We start from the raw sequence: 26,776 nt of genomic DNA on the forward strand, positions 1-26,776 counted from the left end.
CTTCATATAATGAATGTATGGACTTTCAATTAGCATTCATTTCCTAGAGCTTAATACTTTATATTCAATTTACCAAGCTTCATTATTATAGCAAACAAGAAGCTCATTTGTGCAATGATTTTTAAGTTAAAATGGGGGACAGGAGTATTTTCACTTACATGTTATCACAACAGTATATTTCAAATGTAAGATTTGCAAAAAGACATATCTGATATTCTTTAATGAAGTTTATTAGAATAAATAATCAAATTTACAATTTTTCATCAGTTAAAAAAATACAAACTAAGAGTCTAAAATATGTTATCTAAAATCAGATTATGTTACATAAAACAAGTAAAAGACTTCTGTTTTACAAATAAAACCCCCATCAAAATAAAATATAACTGAAATTTAAGAAAGCAAGATTTTAGGAAAGTAAAACTAAGATATAAACATAAGACAAGATTTTTTTTTTGGCAAATAAACACGTGTCCCATACTCTATGTACAACATAAGACAAGATATTTTTTAGCAAATAAACAGGAGCCCCATATTCACGTACAGTGTGCAACTAAATAATGACATCAAAAGTCAGTTTATTGTACCTCCCTGCAGCCAGCTATTCTAAGGCAAATTTGCCAAATGTTAGTTTCCATTCAATTTAACCCATTACCTACAGAAATCATGTAATGAATTATCCAAGCCTTAAATTTGGATACAATCCATTCACAAGTTAAGGTATTTCAGTATCAAAATAGGAAAGTTGAGCTTCAAATTTGGAACAGTAAATATAAAGTTTAAGCCAAATTAAGGTATTTCAAATTCAGTATCAAAATAGAAAAGTTGAACTAACAACAGTATAGAGCCTGGCCAGACTGCACAGGTTTGCAGGCTCTCCTGATTCTAAACTTTAACTGCCAGTTCTAGTAGATTATGGGTTAATTTAAACAAAACTACATTTTGATTTAACAAATTACTTTGATCATACTCATTAAACTATTCTTACATGCGTTAAAGTTAATAAAATGAAAAGCTTAATGTTTTTATAAATGTATATCATATAATTCAGCTTGAAAGAACGTGTAGTCATGGTACTTTGCAAGAGACTCGACTATGACACTCTGCTCATAATTAAAGTCAAATATTAATATACAACACTATAAATCTATTCTCGTTTCACTTGCATTCACATGTATACAGTTAAAAAGACCCTTCCTTTACAACAGAAAGGTTTAAATGTTACCACCCAGTAATAGGGTGTTTTTCTCTTTCTAAAAATCCACAATATATTTTAAATATTTGATATGTACAATAGTACTGGCTATAAGCAAATAGTTTAAATATCTGTACCAAAAAATGTTTTTAGCTTTTGATACAAATCTCTTTTAGTAACTTTTCTTTCCTATTACTAGATACAGACAACAGCGAGTTTCTATAATTCTGTTATTGTTTTGAAATGTATCAACTACGGCACTATTTTTCTTCATTTTGTCATTTATCACATCATTTATTTTCTGGTCCTTAGATTATATTTCTGTCCCATTTTGTTCACAACCACATGCTTTGTTTTCGTAGTTTTCTTCTCCGGTTTCTTCACTTTTATCACTTTTCGACGTTTACTAGTGTTTAAATCATTTTCAACATTATCATAAATCTCATGGTCACTACACTTTCGTTTCAAGTCATACTCGTTCTCTTTACCCATCTTCAGTGACCTACGAACAACTTTCTGGCATTCACGCCCACGTGTCGGATCTTTGACAGGTGAATTCTTCAGTCTCAACATACTTGACTTGGTATGCTTGACAACCATTTTGTTCTTCAAGGGGGATATTACCACTTGGAGAACACGGCTGTCATTTAACGGTTTATGAAACTGGAAATAGTTCCCATTGTTTGCACGAGCTGCTTCCCTGAAACTGAAAGGCTTTGTTGATTTTGCCGTCTGCTTCTTAATCATAGGTGACTCGGCTAAATCAGACATATCCGATCCAGAATATTCAACAGATGCATGATCAATGTACGAATATTTCGACTTTCCCGACTTGGACTCGGATTCTATCACTTTATTTTTGCTGTCCGCCTTCGATGGAGCTTTGTTGAAGAAAACTTCCGTGTCAGACAAATCCTCACTATCGCAATCTGCTACAACACCTGAACTATCTGCATGGTAACTTTCAATCTTATGACTAGACTTTCTGTCTTTAATTTTCTCCGAACTTCCTTGTGTATATGAGAAATCTAAGGCCGATATAGATTGCCTGAATTTATCTAGGGCAGTAGACACTTTGTCAGACAGACAAGGTGTGTTTGTAGAATGCCTTAAGGGGGATTCAAGGACTATTTCCTCTTTCTCAGTACCTTCAAGATTACGTATCTCTGCCTGCAGGTTGGTGACGCATTCCTCCCTCTTACTCAATGATTGGTCAGCTGTATCCATGGCAACCTTGCTATCCGACGCTGCACGCTCCAAGACCTTAATCGCCTCAGCCTGTATGAAAGAAATTAAAGATTGAGCATAATCAATTTACATCTAATTTTTAAAGCTGGTTTTCACAAGGGATATTTTTTTTTTTTTCATATTCTACAATCTGTTGACTTTCCTCTATCAGATTTCAATGGCTTTACAGCATTTTTCCTCCAGAAATATCTGCTTAGAATAAAACTGACAATGAATTCTTTTTCAATATAATTCAGATCTATTAAATTTTAATCATAGACTGCTCAATATTTTGTTATGTTTTATCACATAATTCAACTTGAAAATATTTGTTTTTTATCCAAGGTAACATACCTGCGTCTCCATGCGAGTTTCATATTCCTGTGTAAGTTCCTTCAGTTTGTCTATTTCTGACTGTTTCTGTTCAAATGTCTCGCCAGCCTCTGTCAGCATATCGTTTAATTCGCTAACCTCCTGCTCCTGTAATATGGTGAACAGTAATGTAATGAAACAATCATTCTATAGTAATACATTCCTGCTTCAATATTCATTTTAGTTTTGTTTGCTTTTAAGTTATGTAACAACTGCTATGGCCTTATTGACACATGCTAGTTTTACTGGTAGAGAAGTATTTGCAGAAGGCCAAGAAGAAGCCCTGATTCTCCTTCCATTTTTTTCATGCACCAGCTGGCAGCATTAAACCCTCCATAACTATTAAGATATCTTCCTCATATGTAAGAGTTTCATACTTTCAATATATTTTACAGGATTAAAATCTAGTGACACCAGATTTATGGTTCAAAGTCTGTAACAAAAGCCACTTGGCCAGATATATCCCTTTCATAACATACCAATAAATCATACATACAGTATATCTACAAGCCCAGGTAGTCTATGATTGCTTAATGAGGGTCTATCCGCCTCTTTCAGGCACTAAGAGTACGGATCCCTTACTGCAAGTCCTTGTAATGGTAAGCCGAAAATTACTCAGGTAATACTTAATTACCATCAAAACACATCATAAATGCTAGCCTACCTGTTCTTTTATATGCTGTCTAGCCTGCTGCAGTTGTTGTGTAAGATTCTCAACTAGATCTGCTTTACTAGAGTCCTCTACATTCCTCTCCTCTTTCTACCAGACAAAAAAATAAACATAAATTATGTATCAGTCAATGCTTTTCAAACCACATGTAAAGCAAGAACACACCCTTTACTCCAACACTATATGAGTACACTACTTAACTTGCTTTAGTTTGGATTATTATTTCTACAAGATAGTGACAGTTCTCACATATAAAAAAAACCTATTCACTTCCTCTGACTTGATCTTACCATGACTTATACTTCTCAAATCAGTCGCATATTATACTGAGCAGGGTATTCATGCCACAAAAAAAACAACGTATAATCGGGAAAACATTACGTTCAGACAGCAATACACAAAAGAGTAAAGTATAAAACAGCAGTGTTGTACAAAATAACAGATTGGGTTTAAATGTTAAACTATTATCAGTGCCAAATAAATCAAGGTCACTAAACTTGTCACCAAATTATGGGCATCTACATTTATATACTGGACATAAAACAAGAGCTGTCCGTAAGACAGCGCGCTCGACTTTTTTAGTGCTTGCCTATAATACAAAACATTGACAGTTAAGGGCCATAATTCAAATAAAATCTTTGACAGAATTACCTTCTCCTGGACATGTTTGGGAATCATGATTGTAAACAAGTATTCCAACTTTCAAATTAATATCTCAAACAGTTCAGTCAAAAAGTGGACTGGTACTAAAAACTTAACCAAGATTCTAAGTCGATAAAAGGCCTTAATTTTTAAAAAATCCTTGACAGAGTTACCTTCTCTTGCGTACAGATGGGGGTAATGATGTGAAATAGCATTAAAAGTTTCAAAGCAATATCTCAAAGGGTTAAGGCAATAAGTGGATTTTACCCATATTCAATGTATTTTCTAAGTCAAAAAGGGGCATAATTCTGTCAAAAACCTTGACAGAGTTATGTCCTCTTGTCTGTTGATGAAGGTCGTGATGGTAAACAAGTATGGTCAGTTTCAAAGCAATACCTCCAATGGTTTTGAAATAAAGTGAGGTGGTACAAAAAACTTAACCAAGATTCTAAGTCGATAAAAGGCCTTAATTTTTAAAACAAATCCTTGACAGAGTTACCTTCTCTTGCGTACAGATGGGGGTAATGATGTGAAATAGCATTAAAAGTTTCAAAGCAATATCTCAAAGGGTTAAGGCAATAAGTGGATTTTACCCATATTCAATGTATTTTCTAAGTCAAAAAGGGGCATAATTCTGTCAAAAACCTTGACAGAGTTATGTCCTCTTGTCTGTTGATGAAGGTCGTGATGGTAAACAAGTATGGTCAGTTTCAAAGCAATACCTCCAATGGTTTTTGAAATAAAGTGAGGTGGTACAAAAAACTTAACCAAGCTCAATACACTTTCTAAGTCAAAAAAGGGCCATAATTCTGTCAAAAACCTTGACAGAGTTATGTACTCTTGTCTGTAGATGGAGGTTATGATGGTGAACAAGTATGGTAAGTTTCAAAGCCATACTTGTAATACTTCTGAAATAAAGTGGGGTGGTACGAAAAACTTAACCAAGGTGTGACGCCAACGCTAACGCCGACGCCGGGGCGAGTAGGATAGCTCCCCTTTTCATAGAAAAGTCGAGCTAAAAAGTAATATAGGATAAAAATATGTACCTTTACCAGTTCCTCCTCCAGGGATTTTATTTTCTCCTCATACTCTGACAACATCTTTGAAATTTTCTTTCCCTCTTTACTGTGTTCCCTCTCCTGTAAAAAATGGTAGAAATTTCATTAAAATATTAATTGACAAAACCTTAAGCTTGTCTATATCTAACTTAATGACTACTAGATATACAGGCCTGGAAGTTGTTAAAATTATCCCCAAAAGTTCTGGTACTGATTTCAGAAAATATCTTTATAAACTTGACCCATAGAATCGTGGTTTTAACAACTTTTATATATACTTTTTTTGCAATTATAGTTTAGGGGTATAAGAAAATGAAAAGTTTAATAGAAAATTTCAATGAAATAATTCTTTTACTTATGAGAAAGTGCCTGAGAATGGCAATGTTACAGGGAGTAACTAAATAAGAGGGTATGTCATACTAGACTCAAAATAGCCTTATACCTTTTCCAACTGGTCTTCTAAATCTTTTATCCTATTCTCATAACTTCCAGCTTTCTCTGTCAAATCTTTCAGTTTTGTCTCATAAGTAGACTCCTGCAAAACAAACAAAATACATGATTGTAGTTCTCATAAATCTCCAAATACCATAACTCAATGACATCAGACCATGTGTTCACAAATAATCAAGGATCAGCACAAAGTTTCATGGTCAAAATTTCACCTAGAATCAATATTTATTTTTATCCAGATGTTATTAAAAAATGAGATAGTTTCACAATAGATCAGCAATTTTAACCTCCTTTTGAAAAGGTACTAAAGCATTGAAGTCTTGTATAATGAAATTATATACAGCAATGAAAACAAGATCAGAAATTACTAATATCTGATACTGATTTAATATTTTCATACTTAAAACACAGCTCAAGGTGACAAAATTCGAATTTTTACATTGTGACAAATACTTGGTCCTTTAACTTACACACTACTGGTTTAAATCATGCATTAATTCCATGTCTATCTATATTCTATCCTTACTAACATATTTTCACTTGTCACCTCAGCGTGTATCAACCTTTGTAGCTACTAATTTGTCATCATACATTAATGACAATCATTAAGATTCATTAAGGGGAGCGGTGGCCTAGTGGTTAACGCATTTGCCTCTAAACCCAGAGATCATGGGTTCAAGCCCTACTCAGGTCACGACCATGTTTCTTCATATGACACCAGTACTGGTTGGTTCCAGTAAGCTGACTCAAAAGTGATTTATATAAGTTGGAAGAACTTTTTTCGTAATCGAGCTTAAATAAATATGTTTAAAGCAAACCAATGACAATCAGACTTGAGCAAAAATTTAGAATATAATGTTCTGCCAATTCACTTATATTCGTGTGCATGAAATTTCGTGGTTTTATCAAAATGGGCATTTTCGTGGGTTCTTAAATTTGTGTATATTTCTTGTAAACAAATAAAATAATAACCTAATGCAAAGTAATCTTACACTTAATCGCTGCGCATTTTACTTACCGCATGTACATATCTTTATGTATCACACAGCGCTTGTCAATAAATTCATTACACAAAAATCGGATGCATGTTTGTAATATATAGAATAGAGACATGGCTAGAAGTATTTGTTGGGATAAAATTTTGTCGGATCTTAAATTCGTGGATTGACCTACCCACGAAAACCACGAAAATTTGTGCCCCACGAATAATAATGATTTTACAGTAATATACGGTAAGTAAAATCTATCTTCCCAAAATCTTATATTTTGAATGGTAGAGGGAAAAAAAACAAGAATTAAAAAAAATTAAAATTGATTACCTTTCCTTTTAAAGTGTTAATTTCTTCTTTCAAACCTTTGATAATTTCATCTTTCTTCTGAAATAAAAAACAAAAAACAAATTAAACTTCGCCTTGCTTCTACATGTAAAACTGACGCAAACATAAACTTTCATGGTAATATCACTTATTTCCAGTTTTAGGGAACAAAATCTTTAAATCATCCTTTATGCATTATTTCAGGCACAAGCAGACACCCGAGCACAGCTATCAAATTTACGCAAAACTGTTGGGAAGATTTCTTATATCAAACAATTCAATGTTATTCTGAGAATTACAGTGCTGATCGGCAAGTGATATTTGAGTCACAGTAACAAATCGGACAACGCAGATAATTTCTGTGTCAATTCAAAAGACAGGCTTTGAAAACTGTTTTAACTCTTAATGACTGAATTTCTTTTACTTATTAGAATATTGTCATCTCCAAGAATCCTTGTTCAAGAGAAATTTGAACAAAGCACATACTTACAAAACAGCTGAATGAGAAACATAAATATAAGAAAAAATGTATTCAGATTTACAAATTGCTACCTCAACTTTAACCTTTTCCTGGTGTAGTAACATGCTAGACACCCATTCTTCCTCGCCATCATTCATCATATCTTTCCGCTTTGCCCTTTCAGCATCCAATACAATCTTTAGCCTCTTCTCTGCCAGTTCCTCGGCACGCTGTTCTCTAACCCGGATACGCTCACTGTACAAATATGACAAACAAAATTGTTCATCTTCATCTAGATTCAATTAACAACAGTACTGAACTTATCAAATTTTTTTTCCAAATTTCCAGATTTTTTTTCTAAATTACCTTTGTTTAATAAAAGATTTCTACACTCAAGGTATTGTAATACTTTAAATCATAACATTTTTTTAAGGATTTTTTTTTGATTACTAGCATACATTAATTCATCTACATGGGTGCAAGTTAAAAATATCAGACCCCCCCACCCTGAATTTAGCATTATTTCAATTGGTTTTATATAGTAAATATAGTGCTTTCAGCAGAAAAAAAGCATGAACTTCAGGCAAATGCCTGAAAACCCATGCATCTAAGGATAATTCTAAAATCTGCACACACCTACATTACTTATCCCTACTAGATCTTAAACTGACTCTTGTAACAATCTACTCATGATACTAGGTTAATGTCCAATGTTTAAATTGTCATATATAAATGTATGTGTTTAAATAGTATAATGTACCTGTACTGTTCCTCAATTTCTGTAAACTGTTTCATCATTTCATCACAGACTTCTTTACGTATCAGTTTCTCCTGCTTGTATTTAGAGTGTATCTCGTTCTCAAGGTCTGTCTGAAGCTGCTCAATTATACCCAGTAATTCCTACACAAATATATAACATCATAATACATCATACACATGTATATGCCCAAACTGTTAGCAAAGACACATGTACATCTACCTATGAAACTGAGGTAATCATTCAATTCATATGACTCCAATATTTGGCTGCTCAAAAAATCAAACATGTTATTTTGATCTTAAAACACCTAAAATTAGAGTGGACAGGAGATTAAATTGACCTTTATTTTGCAGTCTCTTCATCCATTCTGTCTATGAAACATATCTCCTTTGAGCTAGAAAATATTCAAATGTATCAAATTTGAATATACTTATTGTAAAAAAAATATACAAAACAAGTCTATATTTCTAAATCTACTACATAAGTCATACTAATCAATTTGTTTTCAGAAAAGAAGGAAAACTTATTTCGGCTAGGAAGAAATCATCTTCCAAGTAAAATAACATACAGGTAACATGAGTTTCAAACATGTGATAAAAAGAAGACTAATCATCTTCATTGACAAAGCCCTCAGCCCTCCAGGATTTGACCACATGTCAGATATACCTGGAGGGAGCCATGTTAACTACATGCAGAATGTCTGTGATATACACAAACACGATGCAATCTGCGAGCAAGGATGGTTGTCATCATAGGGCATTATTTACATTATAATATTTAACCATCTAACTACATACCTAAAACTAAATTATTAAGAGGATATTTTTTTGTTGGAGTGAAATATGGAATATATTTTCACCAAACATGATAAATGCCATATATTTTCACGAGCCCTGGATTATCAGAAAAATTCTAAAAAGGAAAAAAAATTTCACATACATCAATATTCTCCTGTGTGTAAATTTGTTCCTCTGTCTCAGATTCTTCAAGGTCATCATCTTCCAATTCAGGTAAAGGTACATTCTCAGCCTCTCTTTGTTTTAATGTGTTGTTTCCTTTATAAACAAAAGTTGTCATTTAAAATCAACATTCAGCAAGTTTTTTAAACACATTAAATTAAAATGGTAGCCTTGTGGCTAAGGTTTCTATTCCTCAACCTCAGCAGATTGGATTTTAAGTTTTAATACTTGGGTCATTACCAAGTATGACTAGTGGTCAGGGAAGTAGACTTCATAACATAACTACTCTAAAATGACAGAATGTGTTTCAAAATGAAACATCAATAAATAAAGAATCTAGATTTATAATTGGACAAATGAGGCCAACCTTTTCAATTCTACTTACGTTAACATTGAAATAAGGTCTTGCTATAAAAATCAGCCTAAAAAAATACAAAATCTCAAATAACAGGTGCTCTTGAAAGGTAAATTAAACAACTGATCTGACAAAAGTAAAATAACAGATTTAAGCTAATGATTTCTACAACTGTATGGTTTCTGTCTGAGTAGGTGTTAAGCAAATGTTTGCCTAGAAATAGTGAAAGTGGAACATACTTGCAGGAGTAGCCCAGCTGATCGAGGTCCTCGGGATATGTGCAGGAGCTGGGGCCAGAGGTAACTTTGGTTTGATAAATACCGGCTTCTGTTGAACCTCCACCTGTGAAAATTAAACGTAAAAATTACCATTGGGACTTCACTTAATAGGAACAATAGTGTAAAATGATAAAGTTCATAGCCCTGACAGACACTGTTGCTTTAAGAAACTATATGATACTCAAGGATGAAGCTTCATTTTTTTTTTAATTAACATAAAATGATTATCATTTTACTAATTTAATGAATGTACAAGTTTTCTTATTTCCACATGATACAGATGAAAATCCTGTCATCACTGTTTTTAACAGTATCTACGATTGTTAATAATTATTTTAAAGTTTGAAATAAACAGTATACAATTTCTAGAACAATATTGTTGTTCTGAACCTTTGATGGCACTTCAAACTTATCATCAATGCTGTCTCACCTTGCTAGCGATCGCTGAAAACTTGAACACATGCATCGTCTCGTCAAACATACTGGCTAGCTGGTTTACGTTCACAATCATAGCCGCTTTACCCTGACCTACGAAGAAATTCTGGAACAGTCTTGTCAACTTTGACTCTCTGAACGGAATAATTCTGCTGTTCTCCCTTCAAAAAAACAAAACATCTTTTACCTGATTTTTGTCACAAAAAAAAAGAAAACCATTTTCAGTCAGAGAAAAATTTGTGAGACTTTCGGAAGTAAGAATACTCCAGTGATATTGAAGCATTTTCATTCATAATACATGACATTGTATTTGTGTGGTAGTAAAGTATGCAGAAGTCAGAGATTTCCCCCAGCCTATACAGCTTACTAAGAACACTTCAAATATCTAAACATGTACCTTTTTTGCAGACATTTGTATTGAAATTAGAAGCACATCTATGCAGAAAAATTTGCAGTTACTTTAAGAAAATGTTACAAATAGGTGTACAGAATCATGAAACATTCACTTGTTGACTTACTGCATAAATAAGTTAAGTTATTTTTTGAAATTCTCCCCTGAAACAGAGGAATGGTTTAGTCCATATATATACAGAAGTAAGAGTCCATTTCAGATACTTTGTTTGTTTGTTTCATTTTTACGTCTTTTACCAACAGTATTTCAGTCATATAGGCGGGACAGATACTTAGTGTGGAAAGGTTTAATAAACAAAACTAGTAACATACTTATGAGCTTGATTGTGCCTCAATGTTTCTATACAACGTCCGAGTGTAAGAAGTGATGTGTTGATATTTCCAGCTTCTTTCAGACGGTCACCTGTTGTCTGTGTTTTACCATGCCGTTCTGACCCAGCTAAATCACACAAAGACAACCTAAAATGAAGAAAAAAATCTCTCATTTTAAAATAAGATATTATTACTACAATGACTCCCTTACAATAATAAACAATATAGACCTTTTATAAACTACCATTTCAAGCTTTCAAGCTTTTTTCTTCTTCTTAGAATCATTATTTAAAGAAAGCTCATGCATAAAGCAGTTAGGACTTTAAGTCAATACTTTCAAAAATTTGAATTTCTTTTCTTTTTTCTTTGTTCCTTTTTTGGAAAGCCTTTACAGCTTACGATTCTATTCCCCCCTGAATTCCTACACTCTCTAAATAGTTAAAGATCTTTACAAAATTTACAGTACTTTTTTCTTCTTCTTCTTTACAGGGGTAAAGCAAAAAGATCCAATCTCAAATCTTGACATTTGATATTTTCTGATGATGTAAAAAAATTGATCAAAACAACAGTATCAATGAGCTTTTATAGCATACATGAAGATGGTAGAATTTGTAAAAATTGTATTTTTAAAGGAGGCTAAACATATTCTGTAGTCAAACAATATAGCATCCATGGTAGATAGTCTTGGATATGTAATGTAAAAACAAACCCCACATCTTTACTTACATACTAACTCTGGCTGCATGAGGATTGTCCTTATCTATCACACGGATGATTTTGATGTTAAAAATACAGTGACTGAAAAAAAGAGAGTATAATAGTGTTTGAGAAAACAAATATCTTCAGACCTTTTAATGGATACACAACCAAAATAATTAGCATCTAGAATTTAATTATTCTAACATTAAAAGATCACAACAAAGTTGAACATTTCTTGAATTGGTAAAAGTATTCATCAGGTGCCTTTATTAAATATGATACATTTAAAATATTATGTATATGAGCGTCTTTAGCAGACAGACCCATCATCACCCTTCTATATTTCAAAAGATGTCATAAAAAGACAGGTTACATTTTAATAAAAACATTATTAACAAGAGTTAAATAAGAAGTTTGTTTGTTTGTTTTGGTTTTACGTCACACCAACACAGTATAGGTCATTTGGCGACGTTCCAGCTTTACTGGTGGAGGAAGACATCAGGTGCCCTTCCGTGCATTATTTCAGGCACGAACAGGCCCTGAGTAGAACCACCGACGTTCCGTAAGCTAGCTGGATAGCTTCATCACATGAAAGAATCCAAAGTCCCTGTCTGGATTCCAACCCACAGCTGTGAGGGGGCAAGTTGTTTGAAGTCAACAACTTTAACCACTCGGCCACGTATGCCTCAAATAAGAAGTGTCTGAAGAAAAAGAGCACAATACTGTGATTACATTCCCATAACCTACACCACGACTATGTGACAATAAGTTGACTATAAACCCGCTTCCAGGGAGCATTAACTGTACATACCTTCTAGAAGAATTGTGGTTAAGTTTAGTACAAGCTGTCTGAAGGTTCTTCTGACCAATTGTAAGTAATTTGTATGCTTCATCAGCTGAATTCACCTGTATATGCTTCAATCCTGTTAAATATATGATGCTTTTAATTCATTTGTACAAATTCTTTATTATCAAAAACTTATTACAAAATATTACTTTACAAGTAACAAGCCTTGTGTATACAGCCATAAAAGAAAAGATACAAGTAAATTTTTTAATTACCATTCAAGTCTTTTGACTGCACCATCATACACAATTAAACATTAAAAACACAGGAACACCATTCCATCTGAGTTAAACAACTTTACTTATCTACCAGTTTCGGTCAATCACTGACCTTAATGATTTCATCAGAAAAAGAAAGTGTGAATACCCTATTTTCTCCCAATTAAACCCGACATTAGTTTTTTAATGGTACATTATACAATTTCAGGTTCAGGAATTTAAGATTCATGTCCCAAGAAAATCTAAAGCTCAATTCTACAACAACTATCAGCAGAGATGGAAACATTTCATTCTTAACAACATGGTATGGAATTTTTTTTTCTTTACCTTTTATATATGGACTTCCATTTTTATCCTCGCTAAGTTTAAGACAAGGTCGCCTGTAGTTCTTTTTCTTTGATGGGACCAGTTCTAGAAGATCAAATATCTGCTCATTGTAAATCTCCGCAAAGCTGACCCATACTGAGAATTTCACTTGACCCTGTTCATCTACACTAACCTTCCCTTCCTCACGTATACGACTTTCTAGCTCCTCAAATAAACCATCATTGCCGTCTAATGAATCTATAAAATAAAGTATCAATACATTTAAACAAGCCTGGTATTAAATTGATACTGGAATAAGGATTGTGTTAACAGTACATGAAAGGTACAGAAATGTGTCAAAATTTTTAACATATCTTTTAATCTTAAGTGCACATAACAGCCAGAAAGATCTGATCTTAATCTAAAGCTGTTTTTTTTTTACTACCTGCAGGGTTGCAAAAGTTAAATTATTTGGGATCACTCATATTGGCACCAATAAAACCAGTATTTTGTTACTACATATATCACTGACAGTCTTAGTCTCTTACTCACCTTTTCCATCCACAGTTGACATATTAGACGTCTCAGAGCAGCTTGTGATATTCGTCACTGAGGAAATATCTGACGCGTCATCTCCTAACAAACTCATTACATCCATGTCCTGAAATAAAGTGATTTTTTTATATCATACAAGTTGCTTTCAAAGCTCAATTTTTTCTTCTTCTTTGTTATTTTCCCCTGAATTTTAATTACAGTAGAAAATTAGTTGAGTCAAAGTTGTAGGGACTCGCATAAAAACCGTGACACATCAGGACTTCGATTAATGAATTGGTCTCAATTTAATGTTAAAATTTCTTTGTATACACACTAGATTTCGATGCAATTTCTTTCCAACTTTACAAGACTACAAGATCTATACACTTACATCATCACAACTCAGCTTCATAACTCTTTCCTTTATTTTTCTCTCCATCAGTTCCTGTTCCGGTGTCAGTCGTGTTACATCAATAAACATCTTCGGTTTCAGGTCCATACCATCCCACTGCCTTTTGTTTATGCTGTTAAATAAAACATCTAATGCCCTTGGAAGAATCCCTGCATCTTTTGGGTTTCCTGGTAAGAAACAAAAGAAATTAGGAATATAGGCTTTAGGAATATCAAAATATCCTCAGTAAAAGTGCCATTTCCATCCAATATTATATCTTATAACAATTAGCAAGTCAATTTAAAACTTCAATGTGTGATGCAGGCCACCAAAACAGATTTGGGGCAAAATGGCTCTTTTTTGTGAATTGCCTCAACACAATGTGACAGTGGGTCATATTTTGAATATTTAAACTGAAACTGCAATTAATGTCTTCTCTGCTTTTTCAACATCTATAACATGTTGCTTGATTTAATCAAAGCAATAAAATGTTTCCCAACATTCTAAATGTAAACAGTATCAGTAATTACCATATGGGATAGACATTACGATAGAAATATTAAATTGTAATATTCAAACTTTTTTTTAAACGTGGAACTCTGTCCAACTTAAAACCTGACAAAATAAAGACTTTCATTTCTTATATTCAAATTCCATAGAAACAAAGAGTTGCAATAATGTTGCATGAATGGTTGAATGATCAGATGCTGTGTAATCAATCATTTAAGATTGTGTCTTTTGTAATTTTACACTAAAATACACAAAAAACATGCAAAATACCTCTAAAAAAATCAAACAAAGACATTAAAAATTATCTATCAAAATCATGAAATGGTCAATAAACAAAAGCATTTTAAAACTCTTATGACATTCAATACCTAACAACTTATAGGACAAATCTTTATACCTTGGATTGTGTATGTTTTCCCTGAACTTGTCACACCGTAAGTAAACACTAAGCAATTTTGTCCATCTATAAAATCTTTCACAAGTCCAAGCATGGTGGAATTAAAGAACTCTTTTTGTGTTGTACTGTCATTAAAGATATGTGAAAATGTGAACTTAGTAGCAGCTCTGCAGGAACCCCTCGTCATGTTCTTGAAGAAGTGTGAATCTTTAGGGGCATTTGTTATCAAAGTTCTGTCTGTCTCAATCGATAAACATTGCTGAAGTGATATAGATAAGAACATTATTGGATAATTCTACTTTTGTTAACATAATCACACAATATTTAAAATCAATTTCAAATAATCAATAACTTATCAGATATCTAATAATAACATTGTTTTTGCATTCTCTTATATTCAAATTAGACATTTACAGTAAGATTTTCCTAAATCAGTGATCTTAATGAATCTGTAACGGAACTATTTTACATAAAGATGAGACTGAGCATAGTATATCTTTAATTTATCTCAAGATATGGCCTAATTTTTTTAAAATTTCAAATCACATGTTTTGATGAAAATTCAAACATTTCATTGTAATGTCTATGTAGATGTTTTACATTTTTATAAACACAGCATAGAACATACACAAAAGAGAAGGTAATGTATGAAGATAACAAACTGAAACATACCTGATCCTCATTCCTTTCCTTCTCCTCTGTAGAGAAAGGTCGTACCCTCAGAAACACTTTCATATGCTCATGTGGAATGGGTGGCTCTAGAACGCTAGGGCGACCAAAATCCCCTGTAAATTGTTCAAGTTAAATACATCTGATGCTCTATTAAATCACACAAAACTGCTTATAACTGGTGCTATTCAGTATTGAATGGTTCCACTTTGGAGTGGCAAAACTCAAAAGTATTCAAATGATTTAGGAGATACATGTACCGTATGAAATGTGGAACTACTAGATATTTTTCTACCTAAAGTGGAATCTAAATCATGCAGCAAAATTTTGGTGGAAAACTGCAAAATACATGTATAAAACAATTTTTTTTTTTAAACAGATGCAGTATAAATATAGTAAAGGCCAAAAGTTCATAGATATCTATTAAATATTTTCAAAACAATTTTTAAATCAAAAAGAACTCGTAAGAGAAACCCAAGGCTAATTTTTGCATAAATATTCTGAAAAAAAAAAAAAATCCATTACCAAGGAGATTTCTTTTTAAATGTGGCACAAGAGGCAGTGTGGTGTCATCATCCTCATCTTCTGTAATATCCATGGGAACTATGTCCGCAGTTATACGCTGGTTATAACGGTTCGCCATTTTCCTTTCTGATTCTTTTCCTTTCACTTTGTATTATTCTGCTAAATTAATGAAATATATCAGCATTAAAATTGATCAGAACTCAAAACACTCATTTGTTCCACTGATATTAAGGGAAAACATTAAACTTTAAACAGTGTTCTTTTTCTTAATATAACTACTACCCGAAAAAGGTACTGTTGCCAACTGAAAAAGACATGAAAATTCCCAATTTCTAATGTAAAAATTCCCAAAATGACTGTTCAAAATTCCCACAAGATTTCTCTTAAATCATTTAAAAATCAAACATGTTTATATAAATCACCACTCAATAGTTCTACCTGGACAGTAGAACCTGCTAGCTATCTTTATTAAATATGACTAATCTTATTTGTAGCTGTAAAGTTGTTTAATAAAAATTCCCAAATTGAGTCAAAATAATGCATTCTTTCCCAATCAGTCTGGTACCGGCACCATTCCCAAAGAGGAAAAAAAAACACTGCTTTAAATAAGGCCATTATTTTTAGATATTTCGATTTACTGACCCGCCGACTCCGTATTTTGGGAAAATGAAAAAAAAAAAAAAAAAAATCTGCCCCCAAAAAATTTTGTGTTGTCTTGAAATATGCCGCTAATAAAGTTAAGATGTTAGTTAATATTCTATCGGGATATATATATCTCATCTTACGACTTTTCAAACAAACGTCAAGAAAATTTTTCACGGTAATAATTATGAAAGAATGTCTGTTAAATGGGTCAAGCCATTCTCACAGAATTATAATGAGGCTTTGATCATATTTCATCAATACAATTAAGGTGTCCAAATGCGTAAAAATGTCAAAGTAAACAACTTAAAAAAAAAAAAAAAAAAAAACACGCCAAAATTACGTAAGCAGTTACATTCAAGGACAGAGCGAGAGAAATCTGATGCAATTGACAAGATCAGTATTTTCAGATTTAACAAAAAAAAAAAATAGTCTTTAAAAGCAGATTGAATACAGGTTTTCAAACAAACAAAATTTAAAAATGCACTTACTATTAATAGATTTTTATGTCAATAATTGACCCGCTAATTATCCGACAAAAAATATTTTCACATCGGGCAATATTAAAATTGAACATGTGTAATCTTTTCTTGACAGTTTTTTTTTTAACAGTGCAATTCAGCTGAGTTTTGGCACCTTTGATGATTCAGATTACACAGCAGTGTGTAAACATCAAAGAATGACAGATTCTTTTGAAGGGCTGGCTTGCCACTTGTCATTAGTCATCGTGTGTAGATTTCATGTGTGTTTTTTAAACAATGGCATTGTGAGCAAAGTTTTTTTTTGTGTATTTAGACAATCTTTGGAATAGACAATCGATGTATTTAATTTCATTGCTCTGGTAAGTACTATGTATATGTATGCACCACATTTAAAATTATGAAAACCCTTTTTTTTTTTTTAATTTTCCCGCCGCCGACCCTTTTTTTGGAAAAAATCAGTAAACCAAAATATAAAAAAAAAATGGCCTAACAGGGTTTTGGGAACATGACCCATACCTATGGAATTGGGAACTTCAGCAACGTTTTGATAAAAATTTGGAAAAAAATGTCTGAATTAAATTTTGCAAAGATTAAATGAATGCAAAGAATCAATGTCTATGATGGCATCTTCAAACATTTAAGCAACATAACAGTGCAGAGGCTCTTATTTTCAAAATTTTTAGAATTTATTATTCAATATTTATTTGGTTACTTTCAATTGGGAATTTTTTCCTGTGGATTTGGAAAATAATATACTATTTTCAATTGGGAATGTAACCAAATATGGGCTATAAAATAAGCAACAAAAAAATCCCTGAAAAAAAAAAAGCATTAATATTTTGGACCAGAACCATTACGAAAAACTTTGGATTACCATTGGTTGGTTTTATTTGCTGAAAAGGAAAAATTTAATATTTACCAAGGGGAAGACATTGACCACCGGTATCAATTTGTTAGTAAAAAGTACCCCTGAATTCATAAGAATTTGAGTTGCCAACAGATAGTTAGACACATATTGCGTATTATTATTAACAAGAAATTCAAATGTCAGAAATATTTCAATGAAAATGGCATTGAAGATACCATAACTGGTCCTGTGCCAGAACTCAGATGTTTAGGGCAGGGGTTCAGATCCTGAGAAATTGACAACTTGTACATTGTTTGAGAGTTTTTGTTTATGATTGAGCATGAAATCTAAAGAAAAGAAGATAAGCTTTGAAATAAAGCTTGAAAGGCAAAACAATATATATATAATTTTTAAAAAAAATTTATAATGCTATGCGTTTATGACAGCATGCCCACTCAATTTTAAATGTAGGGGTACATGTACCCCCTGTCATTGAAAATTGGGGGTACATTTCAAAATCTGGGGGTACACATAAGTTTAAACATGTTTTTGTTTGTAAGAACATTTTATATAAATGTAGTATAATATAGTATAATTATTGTTTTGTTTTGTTAATATTTTTCATGAAATCATTTCATTTTAATGCATCAACACATGGAAATCGTTTTTTTTTTTTTTTTTTTTTTTTTTTCTTTCACTTTTATCCCAAATCAAAATTTTATTCTGGTTAAATAAGTCCACTCTATAGACAAAAAGTTTATATTTGTAAAAAAAAAACGTAAATGTATATAGGCAGCGGCGTTTAGCGGAATGAATAGGAAAATCGTGTACAGCTTCAAACACAGTGTGTTAAGAGATTCATCCGATCGACAATTATTTTAGCAAATATCTTCAAAATGGGGGCAAATTGAAGATCGATATTTAAAGATTTAATGCTGATTTAATAATAAAGGAACAATTCATTCTCATGTTTGGCTTGGAAACTGAGAATTTTTGCGAAATTTTAGGGTTTCTGAAATTCCGGCGAACGTGAAATCGCCGATGTTCGGGATCAATTTTTGGATCAAAGAAAAGCGTACGTGTATTTTGGTTAGTTGTCCTGGCATTTCGGCACAATATGTTAAATTATTAAAACTCTTATAGAACGTTTTTGCAAGAATGAAAGCAAAATTTTGCTTAGAAAGTGCCGAAAATTTCGAGAATAATTCAAAATTACACTCATTTGTAATTTGAGAAAACACTCTTTAAACTTGCGGCGTAAATAGTCGATATTCTTATCCTTTTGTCGGTAAAATTTGCTAATTTCCAATCAACTGTTGATCAAAGATGTTAAATTATCACCTCGTGTTATATCTGGTAATTACATGTACAGCACGTGTCAAGGCTCTAGCAACTGGGCGATTTCGGCGACATAGTCGCCTAAAGTGTCAGAACTTCGCCGAGTTTGAACATCAAAGCGAAAACGATTTCGCCGCATCTTTTTACTGACCACATGTACATAAATATCATACAGTGCATGTTAATTAAGTTAATCCTCGCCTCCAGGCATAAATCGACGCACATGCAGTTACTGCCGATAATTGACATCAATTAACACATTTAAGTGACATGATATGCAGATGCCTTGTAAACATCACATTTTTTAGGCATAATTTTACGACACCTGCCACTATTTTATCAGCGAGTGTAAAAAGATTACACCCCGAATTGCTCTTACCATATTTGACAGTAATTACACGCAACCTCACACAGACCGTGTAAATTTACACTTGCATATAAATTGATACACACAGAAGCATACCTGTTTGATAGTAAAGATGAAATTTGTTAAAGAACTTAAAAAACATTGACCCACATTAGACCAATTTTGGACAAGTCAAAAACAGTAGTAGATAAACTTTGTCTTCAAAAAGTTACGAAAACGTCGGTAAATTATGCGGTAAACTACAAATTTGAAAATTTTGTTTTACAATGCCTGTTGCAATAGCGGATGAATAACAATCTAAAAATAATCATTGAATATTTAATTAAATATAATCAAAATCAACAACAACTAGAATTGTAAGTGTTTCTGCAAGAAACAGACAAATTTTCATTTGTCACATATTTTCGCGATGCCGATTTTTTACGATGAAAACAATAGTTACCAAAAGGAAAATATGTTTTGTTAAAATGTGTCCAATAGCACTTAAAATGTTGTTTATTAATGAAAATTCCTTAAGGTATCGTTTACATTAATTTTCATTGAGAATTTTGCCAGTATGTGTTGTACAATGAATATTTTCTTAAGGGAGGGGGGTGTGTGGAGTTAATCAGGAAGAAAACATTATAATGGTCTGATGATAGAGGGTTTTAGAACTTATACTTCAAATATCACTATCAATAAATAGGTAAAACTCCTTTTTATAGATCAAATCAATGTACTAAGCACTTTTTCACTTCTCCTTATGTCTTCAAACTTCTCCCTGATAGGAACTGAGGGAGAAGTCACTTCTCCCTAAAATTTTGGTCTAGCTAGAGCCCTGACGTGTATACATTAGTCTGATCTCTATTGCGTGATAATGATTGAAAGTGTTATCGCTGATTGGCTAATCGCTTCACGGGTCGATGTGCATAGGACCGCCTACCTATAGACTGACAGGCGCTGACGTATTTGTGTATTTGTGGTCGTTTGATGCGTCCCCAGGCAAAATTAAGCGTACATAGGCTATCCCAAACATTCATTCTGATGATTTTACTTTGCGTGCATGTACCCCCTGCTTACAATTTTTATGCGTGCATCTAGAATTTTGTGCGTGAATTACGAACTGTAGTGCGTGAATGGGCATGCTGTATGAGCAATAACTATTAGACGTCAGGCTTGACCGACATAAAACTATAACAAGCATGTAACGTCTAATATATTGGACTAGAGACCCTTTAAACTTTCTGATCATTTTATTCTTAAATTGATTCTATTCTGAAAAAGCTTTTAAGGACTAAGGTATGTATTTTTTAAAAGAAATATTGAGTTTAAATAAATATTTGAAGAATCAGGGTCAGCTCGACCCTAAAACGTACTCGGCCCTCTAGTCAGCTCGGCCCTATTCCAACTCGGCACGGGTCAACTCGGCCCATAATTATATATTAATGGTAATGATTACTTTTATTACTTTAGATAATTATGTTTTCAACATTTTCACACTAACAGACCTCTACTCAAGGATATTGATAAGTTTAATTGATGAAAGTACCAATTTGTATGTGAATTTGTAGAGAAAGAAAGAATTAACAATTTATACGCATGTTTTGCTACTCAAGATTTTTTGTAAAAAATTTCGTTAAAAAGGCATTGGCCGTATTAAAGAACAAACAGTATTAAATACAATTACATTTATTGTCACAAAAATTCAATCTAAAAACTCTATTTATTGATCAATATTTAACATATATTGTCTTGATATCTCTTCTTAACAAAGATAATTTTAAACAATACATACAGGTACACTGCCAACTTTTTCTATTTCTGTTTGTAAGTGATCAACTTTATAGTAATTTTCTCCTTCCATCAAACTAGCGATGAGATTCTTGTCGCTGGCACATACTGACATACAGAGGGAAAACTTTCCGCTTTGTTTTGAATCCTAAGTGGGTTGTGCGCAAAGGGCGATCATCGTCTATATAATAAAAAGCCCTTAGGGCTTTTTACGGGACGTAATAAATTTTAGTGATTTTTGAAAATAATTTCCAGTAAACTTAATAAAATGAAAAACCACTCTGCCCTCATAGATTAAACAGACATTACATTTATCATTTATGTTATCTGTTCTATGCATTTGTTTTTTCTATACCTATTCACTTAAATCACTTTCGCTTTAAGGTAAATTTATAAATAACTTGCAAAAATTTATAAACAACTTGAAATAATTTAGCCTCGAGTGCCCATGTTCCGGTGATATAAGAACAGGATTGAGAATAAAACCAACTTTAAGAATGAAAAAAACAGTTGTAACATTTGCCAAATAAAAACAAATAACTTACCTTCAAAATGCCTTTGTTTTTATTAAAATAGCATAAGTAGTTCATGATTTTTTTTCAAAAGTTTAACCACCTCCAAAAAATTCTTCTGTAAAAAGAGGGTGCCCTGATTCCGGTGACGTCATACACATGCTAATCAAGGGGGGTAACTTCGAATAAAACAACAATTAGACCACTTACATTTTTATATTGGGTTCTACAGGTACATATGTTTTATACATAGTAATTCTTATTCAAAACATAAATTTTTCACAATTTTAATCAGTTATCATTGCACATATTCTCAATGAAGTATATTTTCAATTAAGTTTATTTACATCTTGTTATCAAGTCACAAATATGCAAGGATGCAAATTCACTCTTCCTCCTTGCAACATGGGCAAACAAAGTGATCTCCACGCCTTAAGACTCTTTCAGAAGTACAATAAATCAAATGCACCCAGTGGCCACAAGAATCACACTGCCCCCATGTTGTAAACTTTACAAAATTGCAGTTCAACAGTTCAACTGGGGTAAATTTTTTGCATTTACAACAAAGGTCAGACTCATCAATTTCAATTTCACTGTCAGTATCTGACACATTTTCAACAAGATTTATACATGATGGCCCAGGTTGTGGTGATGGTGGGGTCTTCTTTTGCTGTTTACTTGGCTTAACCTTAGATTTTGACAGGTTAGATTTTCCTTGTTTTTGAACATGCTCAGTCATTTGTTTTAGTACAGACTCATTGATTTCCTTACCTGCAACAATTTTACTCATGGTATTTCTTGGTTTTGTTTTGTTTTCATTTTTTACCCTTTTAAGACTAGCCTCTTTCTGGTGCAAGAAATTTACAATGTCCCGAGACATTTCATTTAATTCTGACTGGACCCCACCTATCACTGTTGCCTGGCTATCATCACTGACATCAGTGTCAGAAGAACATGATCTGAACACCTCTGCAGGTAGAAGTTTCTCCTGTGCAATGGCCAAGGGATCAAACGGGTAAATGCCTGCACGGCGGAATGCAGCCTGGACATTATTTGGGGTAAGGGCAGCTAGATAGGATGAACAAGATACTTGGCAAATATTGTATCTAGTAATTACTGATGAAACTTCCCTAATGAGCTTGTGACATTTTATATCATATATTTTCTGAAAGGGGCCAAAACATCCTACATCCATGGGCTGAAGAATATGGCTACAATGGGGTGGCAATATGAAAATTACAATTCCTAATTTATGTGCCCATTCAGAGAGACCTACAGACACATGAGACTTATGCCCATCTAAGATCACAAGGATTTTCTTATCATTGCGTCCAGGAACAAATTTAAGAAAGTGATGTTCTAAATAATATCTAAAAATGCTGCCATTAGACCAGCCGGTTTCACTAACTGTTCCATCAGCACCTGAAATGTAAAAATAGTTTGATTTAACTATGCCAATATAATATTTTACTGTGAAAAAAGTCTACCATATATGCTAAAAATATCAGTATTAAATTAAGATATTTGTTAAATAATTAACTTTTTTTTAAATTAAATAATTAACCTGGCGATGCTCCAATCATAAGCTCAGACCTCATGCGCTGTCCTGGAAAAACAAGATAAGGGGGATAGCTTGTCCAGCTGCACTTCCAGCACCAATCAAAGTTACAATCTGTCCCTTGCCAGAGGTAACAGCAGAGGGATGTAACTAGAACTTGCCACTACATTAGGAGGCTTATGTTCAACTTTGACTGCCTTTTCATCAATGTTGAAAATCAAATGCGGTTCAATTTTGTGGTTTTCAATTGTTTCTTTTAAGTTAATGAAGTACTTCATCACTGTATCACGTGATGCCATTTTTGCACGGGCGTGTTCTAGACCCTAGAATGGAGAATAATAATATGATTAAGAATAACAATTGATTGAATACAAATTATGAATAACACATTTTTTAATGCATATTATGATATAGGTCTACTGTACTTGAATATATTTAATTATTAGATGTGAATTATTTCAATATAAAACAAAAAATACCTACTTTTGGTTTTACAACCTTTAACTCTGGCCACCTTTTTAAAAACCCTCTCATCCATTTCATCGTGAGTGGTCTATCCTGAGTTCGACGACCTAACTGGACAGCATAATCAGTGGCAATATCAACACACTCTTGTCTTGTGTACCCATGGCCATATCCTGCCATAGTTTTGAAATGGTTGACAAGATTAGCCTCTTCATACTCGTCAAACAAGGGTTGTCCACCAGCAGACAGAGTATCAATATGAACTAACCCTAAAGTTCTGTCCCTAAGGGTACTCTCTGGGACACCATAGAGTTTTGCAGCTTTTCTTACTGATGTGCCATGCTCCTTTATATGCATATAGGCATTTGTCAATGCTGTAGGGGAGTAAAGCCTGTTTTTACGATGAACTTTCTTTGGATTTTGCTGAAAAGCAATTTTAAGATAAAAAAAATCACATAAGAAATAGGTCTGAAAACCACTCATGAAAAATGTGCTTAGCCCTAACTTACCGAAAATTGCACGATGGGAAAATGTCAATGGAGGTTTGTTTACAAGCATAAATCAGCTGTCAAATTTTCAAATGATGTTTTTGCAGCAAAAATAGGCAGTTTTTAAAAGCAATGAATTGGAAATAGTAAAAAATACAAATTTACATCAAGATGAAATGTTATGACCCTTCTTTACCTGCTTTGTTCGCATTTTGAGCTGATTTTCTATTTGCTGTTTGCGTTCTGCAATACACAAAATTTTATCGAGCACTTGACGTATGACGTCATCGATTTCGCGCGAGACAGGAAGTAAACAAAAATCACCGGAACCAGGACTCCCACGGAATAAGGGCACCCGAGGCTATTTGATGCAGCACTGGACAAAATATTGTGTGTATTTTAATTTACATAAAGAAATGATCTTACGCCCATTCAATTACAATGAAACAGGAGGCAGATGGCATGTTTTTACAAATCTCTCCACATATATATATTATTACCTTTTTATTAATCATTTGACATTTTATTTTCAAAAACTGAAGTGGCTAAGTCGTATTCCGCGCTGGTATCCGCAGTGAGGCAGTTTAAAATTAAACCAATCAGATTATTCGACACAACTGGAGTCGTTTGTAACAAGCGCAAAGAATTTGAAGTAGCAACAAGAAGTTTCTTTTAAAAAAGATACTCGGCATAGCATGCAAAATTATATTATTTCTAAGTTTTCGATACAAAAAAGTGCTTGCATAACAATGACTAAATAATTATTTCTTGTACAGTAGCTATGAAAATTCCCATTTTGTAAACATTGAAATTAAATTATATATAGCATATTTATATACAGTCTAAAACGCGGACGCCTTAAGCGGACAATATAAACATATAGGGAAAACGCTGACGATATAGACAAAGGGGAAAAAGCGGACGATATAGATATATAGTGTAAAATGACAGAGCATAGTTAAATTTATATTAAAGGCGAATAATTGGCTTTTATAAAGTAATATATGAAAGACATTAGTTAGAAGCAGTAGTATTGTACTGATATATTTATATAGATATATAAAACAAAATCTTATATGATGCATAACGGATGAAAAACTAATTTGATTAGACTGAGTCAATTTGCGTTCAAAAAGGATAAAATATTTTTAAGAAGTGAAATAATCTTTTTAAATACCCTGAATTTAATTATTTAATAATTTAAACGCTGACGAAATAAATGTATAAAACAGAAAACTGTTATAAATAAATAAAAATCTGGCTTCTATCATGTATATAATTAAGTTATATCAATTAATTTTCTTTAATTCATCATATTTTTTAGTTTTATTTATATTTTACCCATTAAGTAACTAAACCCTTGTATAATTAATAAAGTGGCTACAGAAAATGCGGACAATATAGACATATAGTGAAAAAGCAGGCGATATAGATATAGAAGGAAAACGCTGACGAAATAAATGTATAACACGGGAGAATAGAAAACTGTTATAAATAAACAAAATCTGGCTTCTACCATGTATATAATTAAGTTATATCAATTAATTTTATTTAATTCACCATATTTTTTAGTTTTATTTATATTTTATCCATTAAGTAACTAAAAAAACTTTCTGCTATAAATACCAATCAACTAATTCAAGTATCCACGTGTCACCTGTGTATTTGACTTAATCACGCACCGACACTTGTATATTTCAAGTAATCATACACCTCACCCTTGTATAATGCCTTAATAAAGTAGCTACAGAAAACGCGGACAATATAGACATATAGTAAAAAAGCGGGCGATATAGATATAGAAGGAAAACGCTGACGAAATAAATGTCATGAAAGTTTTATTGAAATACTTAAGGACAAAATTCCAATACTGAAAGAAAAACCGGTGAACATTATTATGGACAGAGAACAGGGTATTCTCAATGCATTTGAAAAATGTCTGCCAAACAATTTATATTGACGTTAATGGATATTTGTGATAAAAAGATTCTACTAAAATTATCTTTATTTTATAAAAAAATTATGTTAAAATTTAGATAACTAATACTTCTCATTCTCCGTTCTCATTTGTTACAATATAAAATACATGTTGTATTGAATTCAGTACTTGAAATGAGTAATATGATCTCCTTTTTTGTTTATTTAGTTAGTCATAATTGTATTCTTATATTGTGATATTAATGACATTTGACTGTTATTTTTTCTGTTTGTTTGTTGTTATAACCAGTTGCATATTATATGCCTAGGTTTAATAAAAACTGAAACTGATGATGTTTCATAGTAGGACAGCTTCTATTTTAGCTAGGTATTGCTC

The 26,776-nt window shown here is 32.6% G+C and overlaps 3 protein-coding genes across 4 annotated transcripts; all 3 read right to left on the minus strand.

The window, feature by feature from the left end:
* Positions 1 to 2,340: 2,340 nt before the first annotated feature.
* On the minus strand, positions 2,341 to 25,038 carry LOC132730688 (kinesin-like protein KIF20B; the record flags this gene model as incomplete). Its single annotated transcript, XM_060716666.1, is given in 21 exon segments — positions 2,341 to 2,470; positions 2,774 to 2,899; positions 3,456 to 3,551; positions 5,150 to 5,242; positions 5,604 to 5,696; positions 6,931 to 6,987; positions 7,480 to 7,642; positions 8,148 to 8,287; positions 9,087 to 9,202; positions 9,701 to 9,803; positions 10,170 to 10,335; positions 10,898 to 11,044; positions 11,624 to 11,695; positions 12,408 to 12,519; positions 12,989 to 13,225; positions 13,520 to 13,628; positions 13,893 to 14,080; positions 14,800 to 15,058; positions 15,472 to 15,584; positions 15,994 to 16,149; positions 24,963 to 25,038. Coding segments are annotated over 20 exon segments (2,638 nt in total), but the record flags the coding sequence as incomplete, so codon positions are not given.
* LOC132730690 (uncharacterized) lies at positions 21,879 to 23,631 on the minus strand. Its single transcript, XM_060716668.1, has 2 exons — positions 23,516 to 23,631; positions 21,879 to 23,373 (listed from the first exon to the last, which is right to left on the minus strand). The coding sequence occupies exons 1-2, from the start codon at positions 23,547 to 23,549 to the stop codon at positions 22,337 to 22,339; spliced, it is 1,071 nt and encodes a 356-aa protein (XP_060572651.1). The 5' UTR covers positions 23,550 to 23,631; the 3' UTR covers positions 21,879 to 22,336.
* LOC132730691 (uncharacterized) lies at positions 22,719 to 24,824 on the minus strand. Of its 2 annotated transcripts, XM_060716670.1 has the most exons (3): positions 24,659 to 24,824; positions 23,993 to 24,397; positions 22,719 to 23,832 (listed from the first exon to the last, which is right to left on the minus strand). In XM_060716670.1, the coding sequence occupies exons 1-3, from the start codon at positions 24,671 to 24,673 to the stop codon at positions 23,617 to 23,619; spliced, it is 636 nt and encodes a 211-aa protein (XP_060572653.1). In that variant the 5' UTR covers positions 24,674 to 24,824; the 3' UTR covers positions 22,719 to 23,616. The 2 variants fall into 2 exon arrangements, with proteins under 2 accessions (XP_060572653.1, XP_060572652.1); XM_060716669.1 differs by lacking the exon at positions 24,659 to 24,824 and having other exon boundaries at positions 23,993 to 24,651.
* Positions 25,039 to 26,776: the final 1,738 nt, after the last annotated feature.

Source organism: Ruditapes philippinarum, unplaced genomic scaffold, assembly GCF_026571515.1.
Source record: "Ruditapes philippinarum isolate M1 unplaced genomic scaffold, ASM2657151v2 ctg7418_1_1_1_1, whole genome shotgun sequence".
Taxonomy (NCBI): Eukaryota; Metazoa; Mollusca; class Bivalvia; order Venerida; family Veneridae; genus Ruditapes; species Ruditapes philippinarum.

Excerpts from the sequence above, each read along its gene's own strand:
- LOC132730690 (XM_060716668.1), bottom strand. The coding sequence starts at position 23,549 with ATGAGGTCTGAGCTTATGATTGGAGCATCGCCAG. Across the intron at positions 23,374-23,515 it reads TATGATTGGAGCATCGCCAG|GTGCTGATGGAACAGTTAGT; the intron begins GTTAATTATTTA and ends TTTACATTTCAG.
- LOC132730691 (XM_060716669.1), bottom strand. The coding sequence starts at position 24,532 with ATGCTTGTAAACAAACCTCCATTGACATTTTCCCATCGTGCAATTTTC. Across the intron at positions 23,833-23,992 it reads TAAAGGTTGTAAAACCAAAA|GGTCTAGAACACGCCCGTGC; the intron begins GTAGGTATTTTT and ends TCTCCATTCTAG.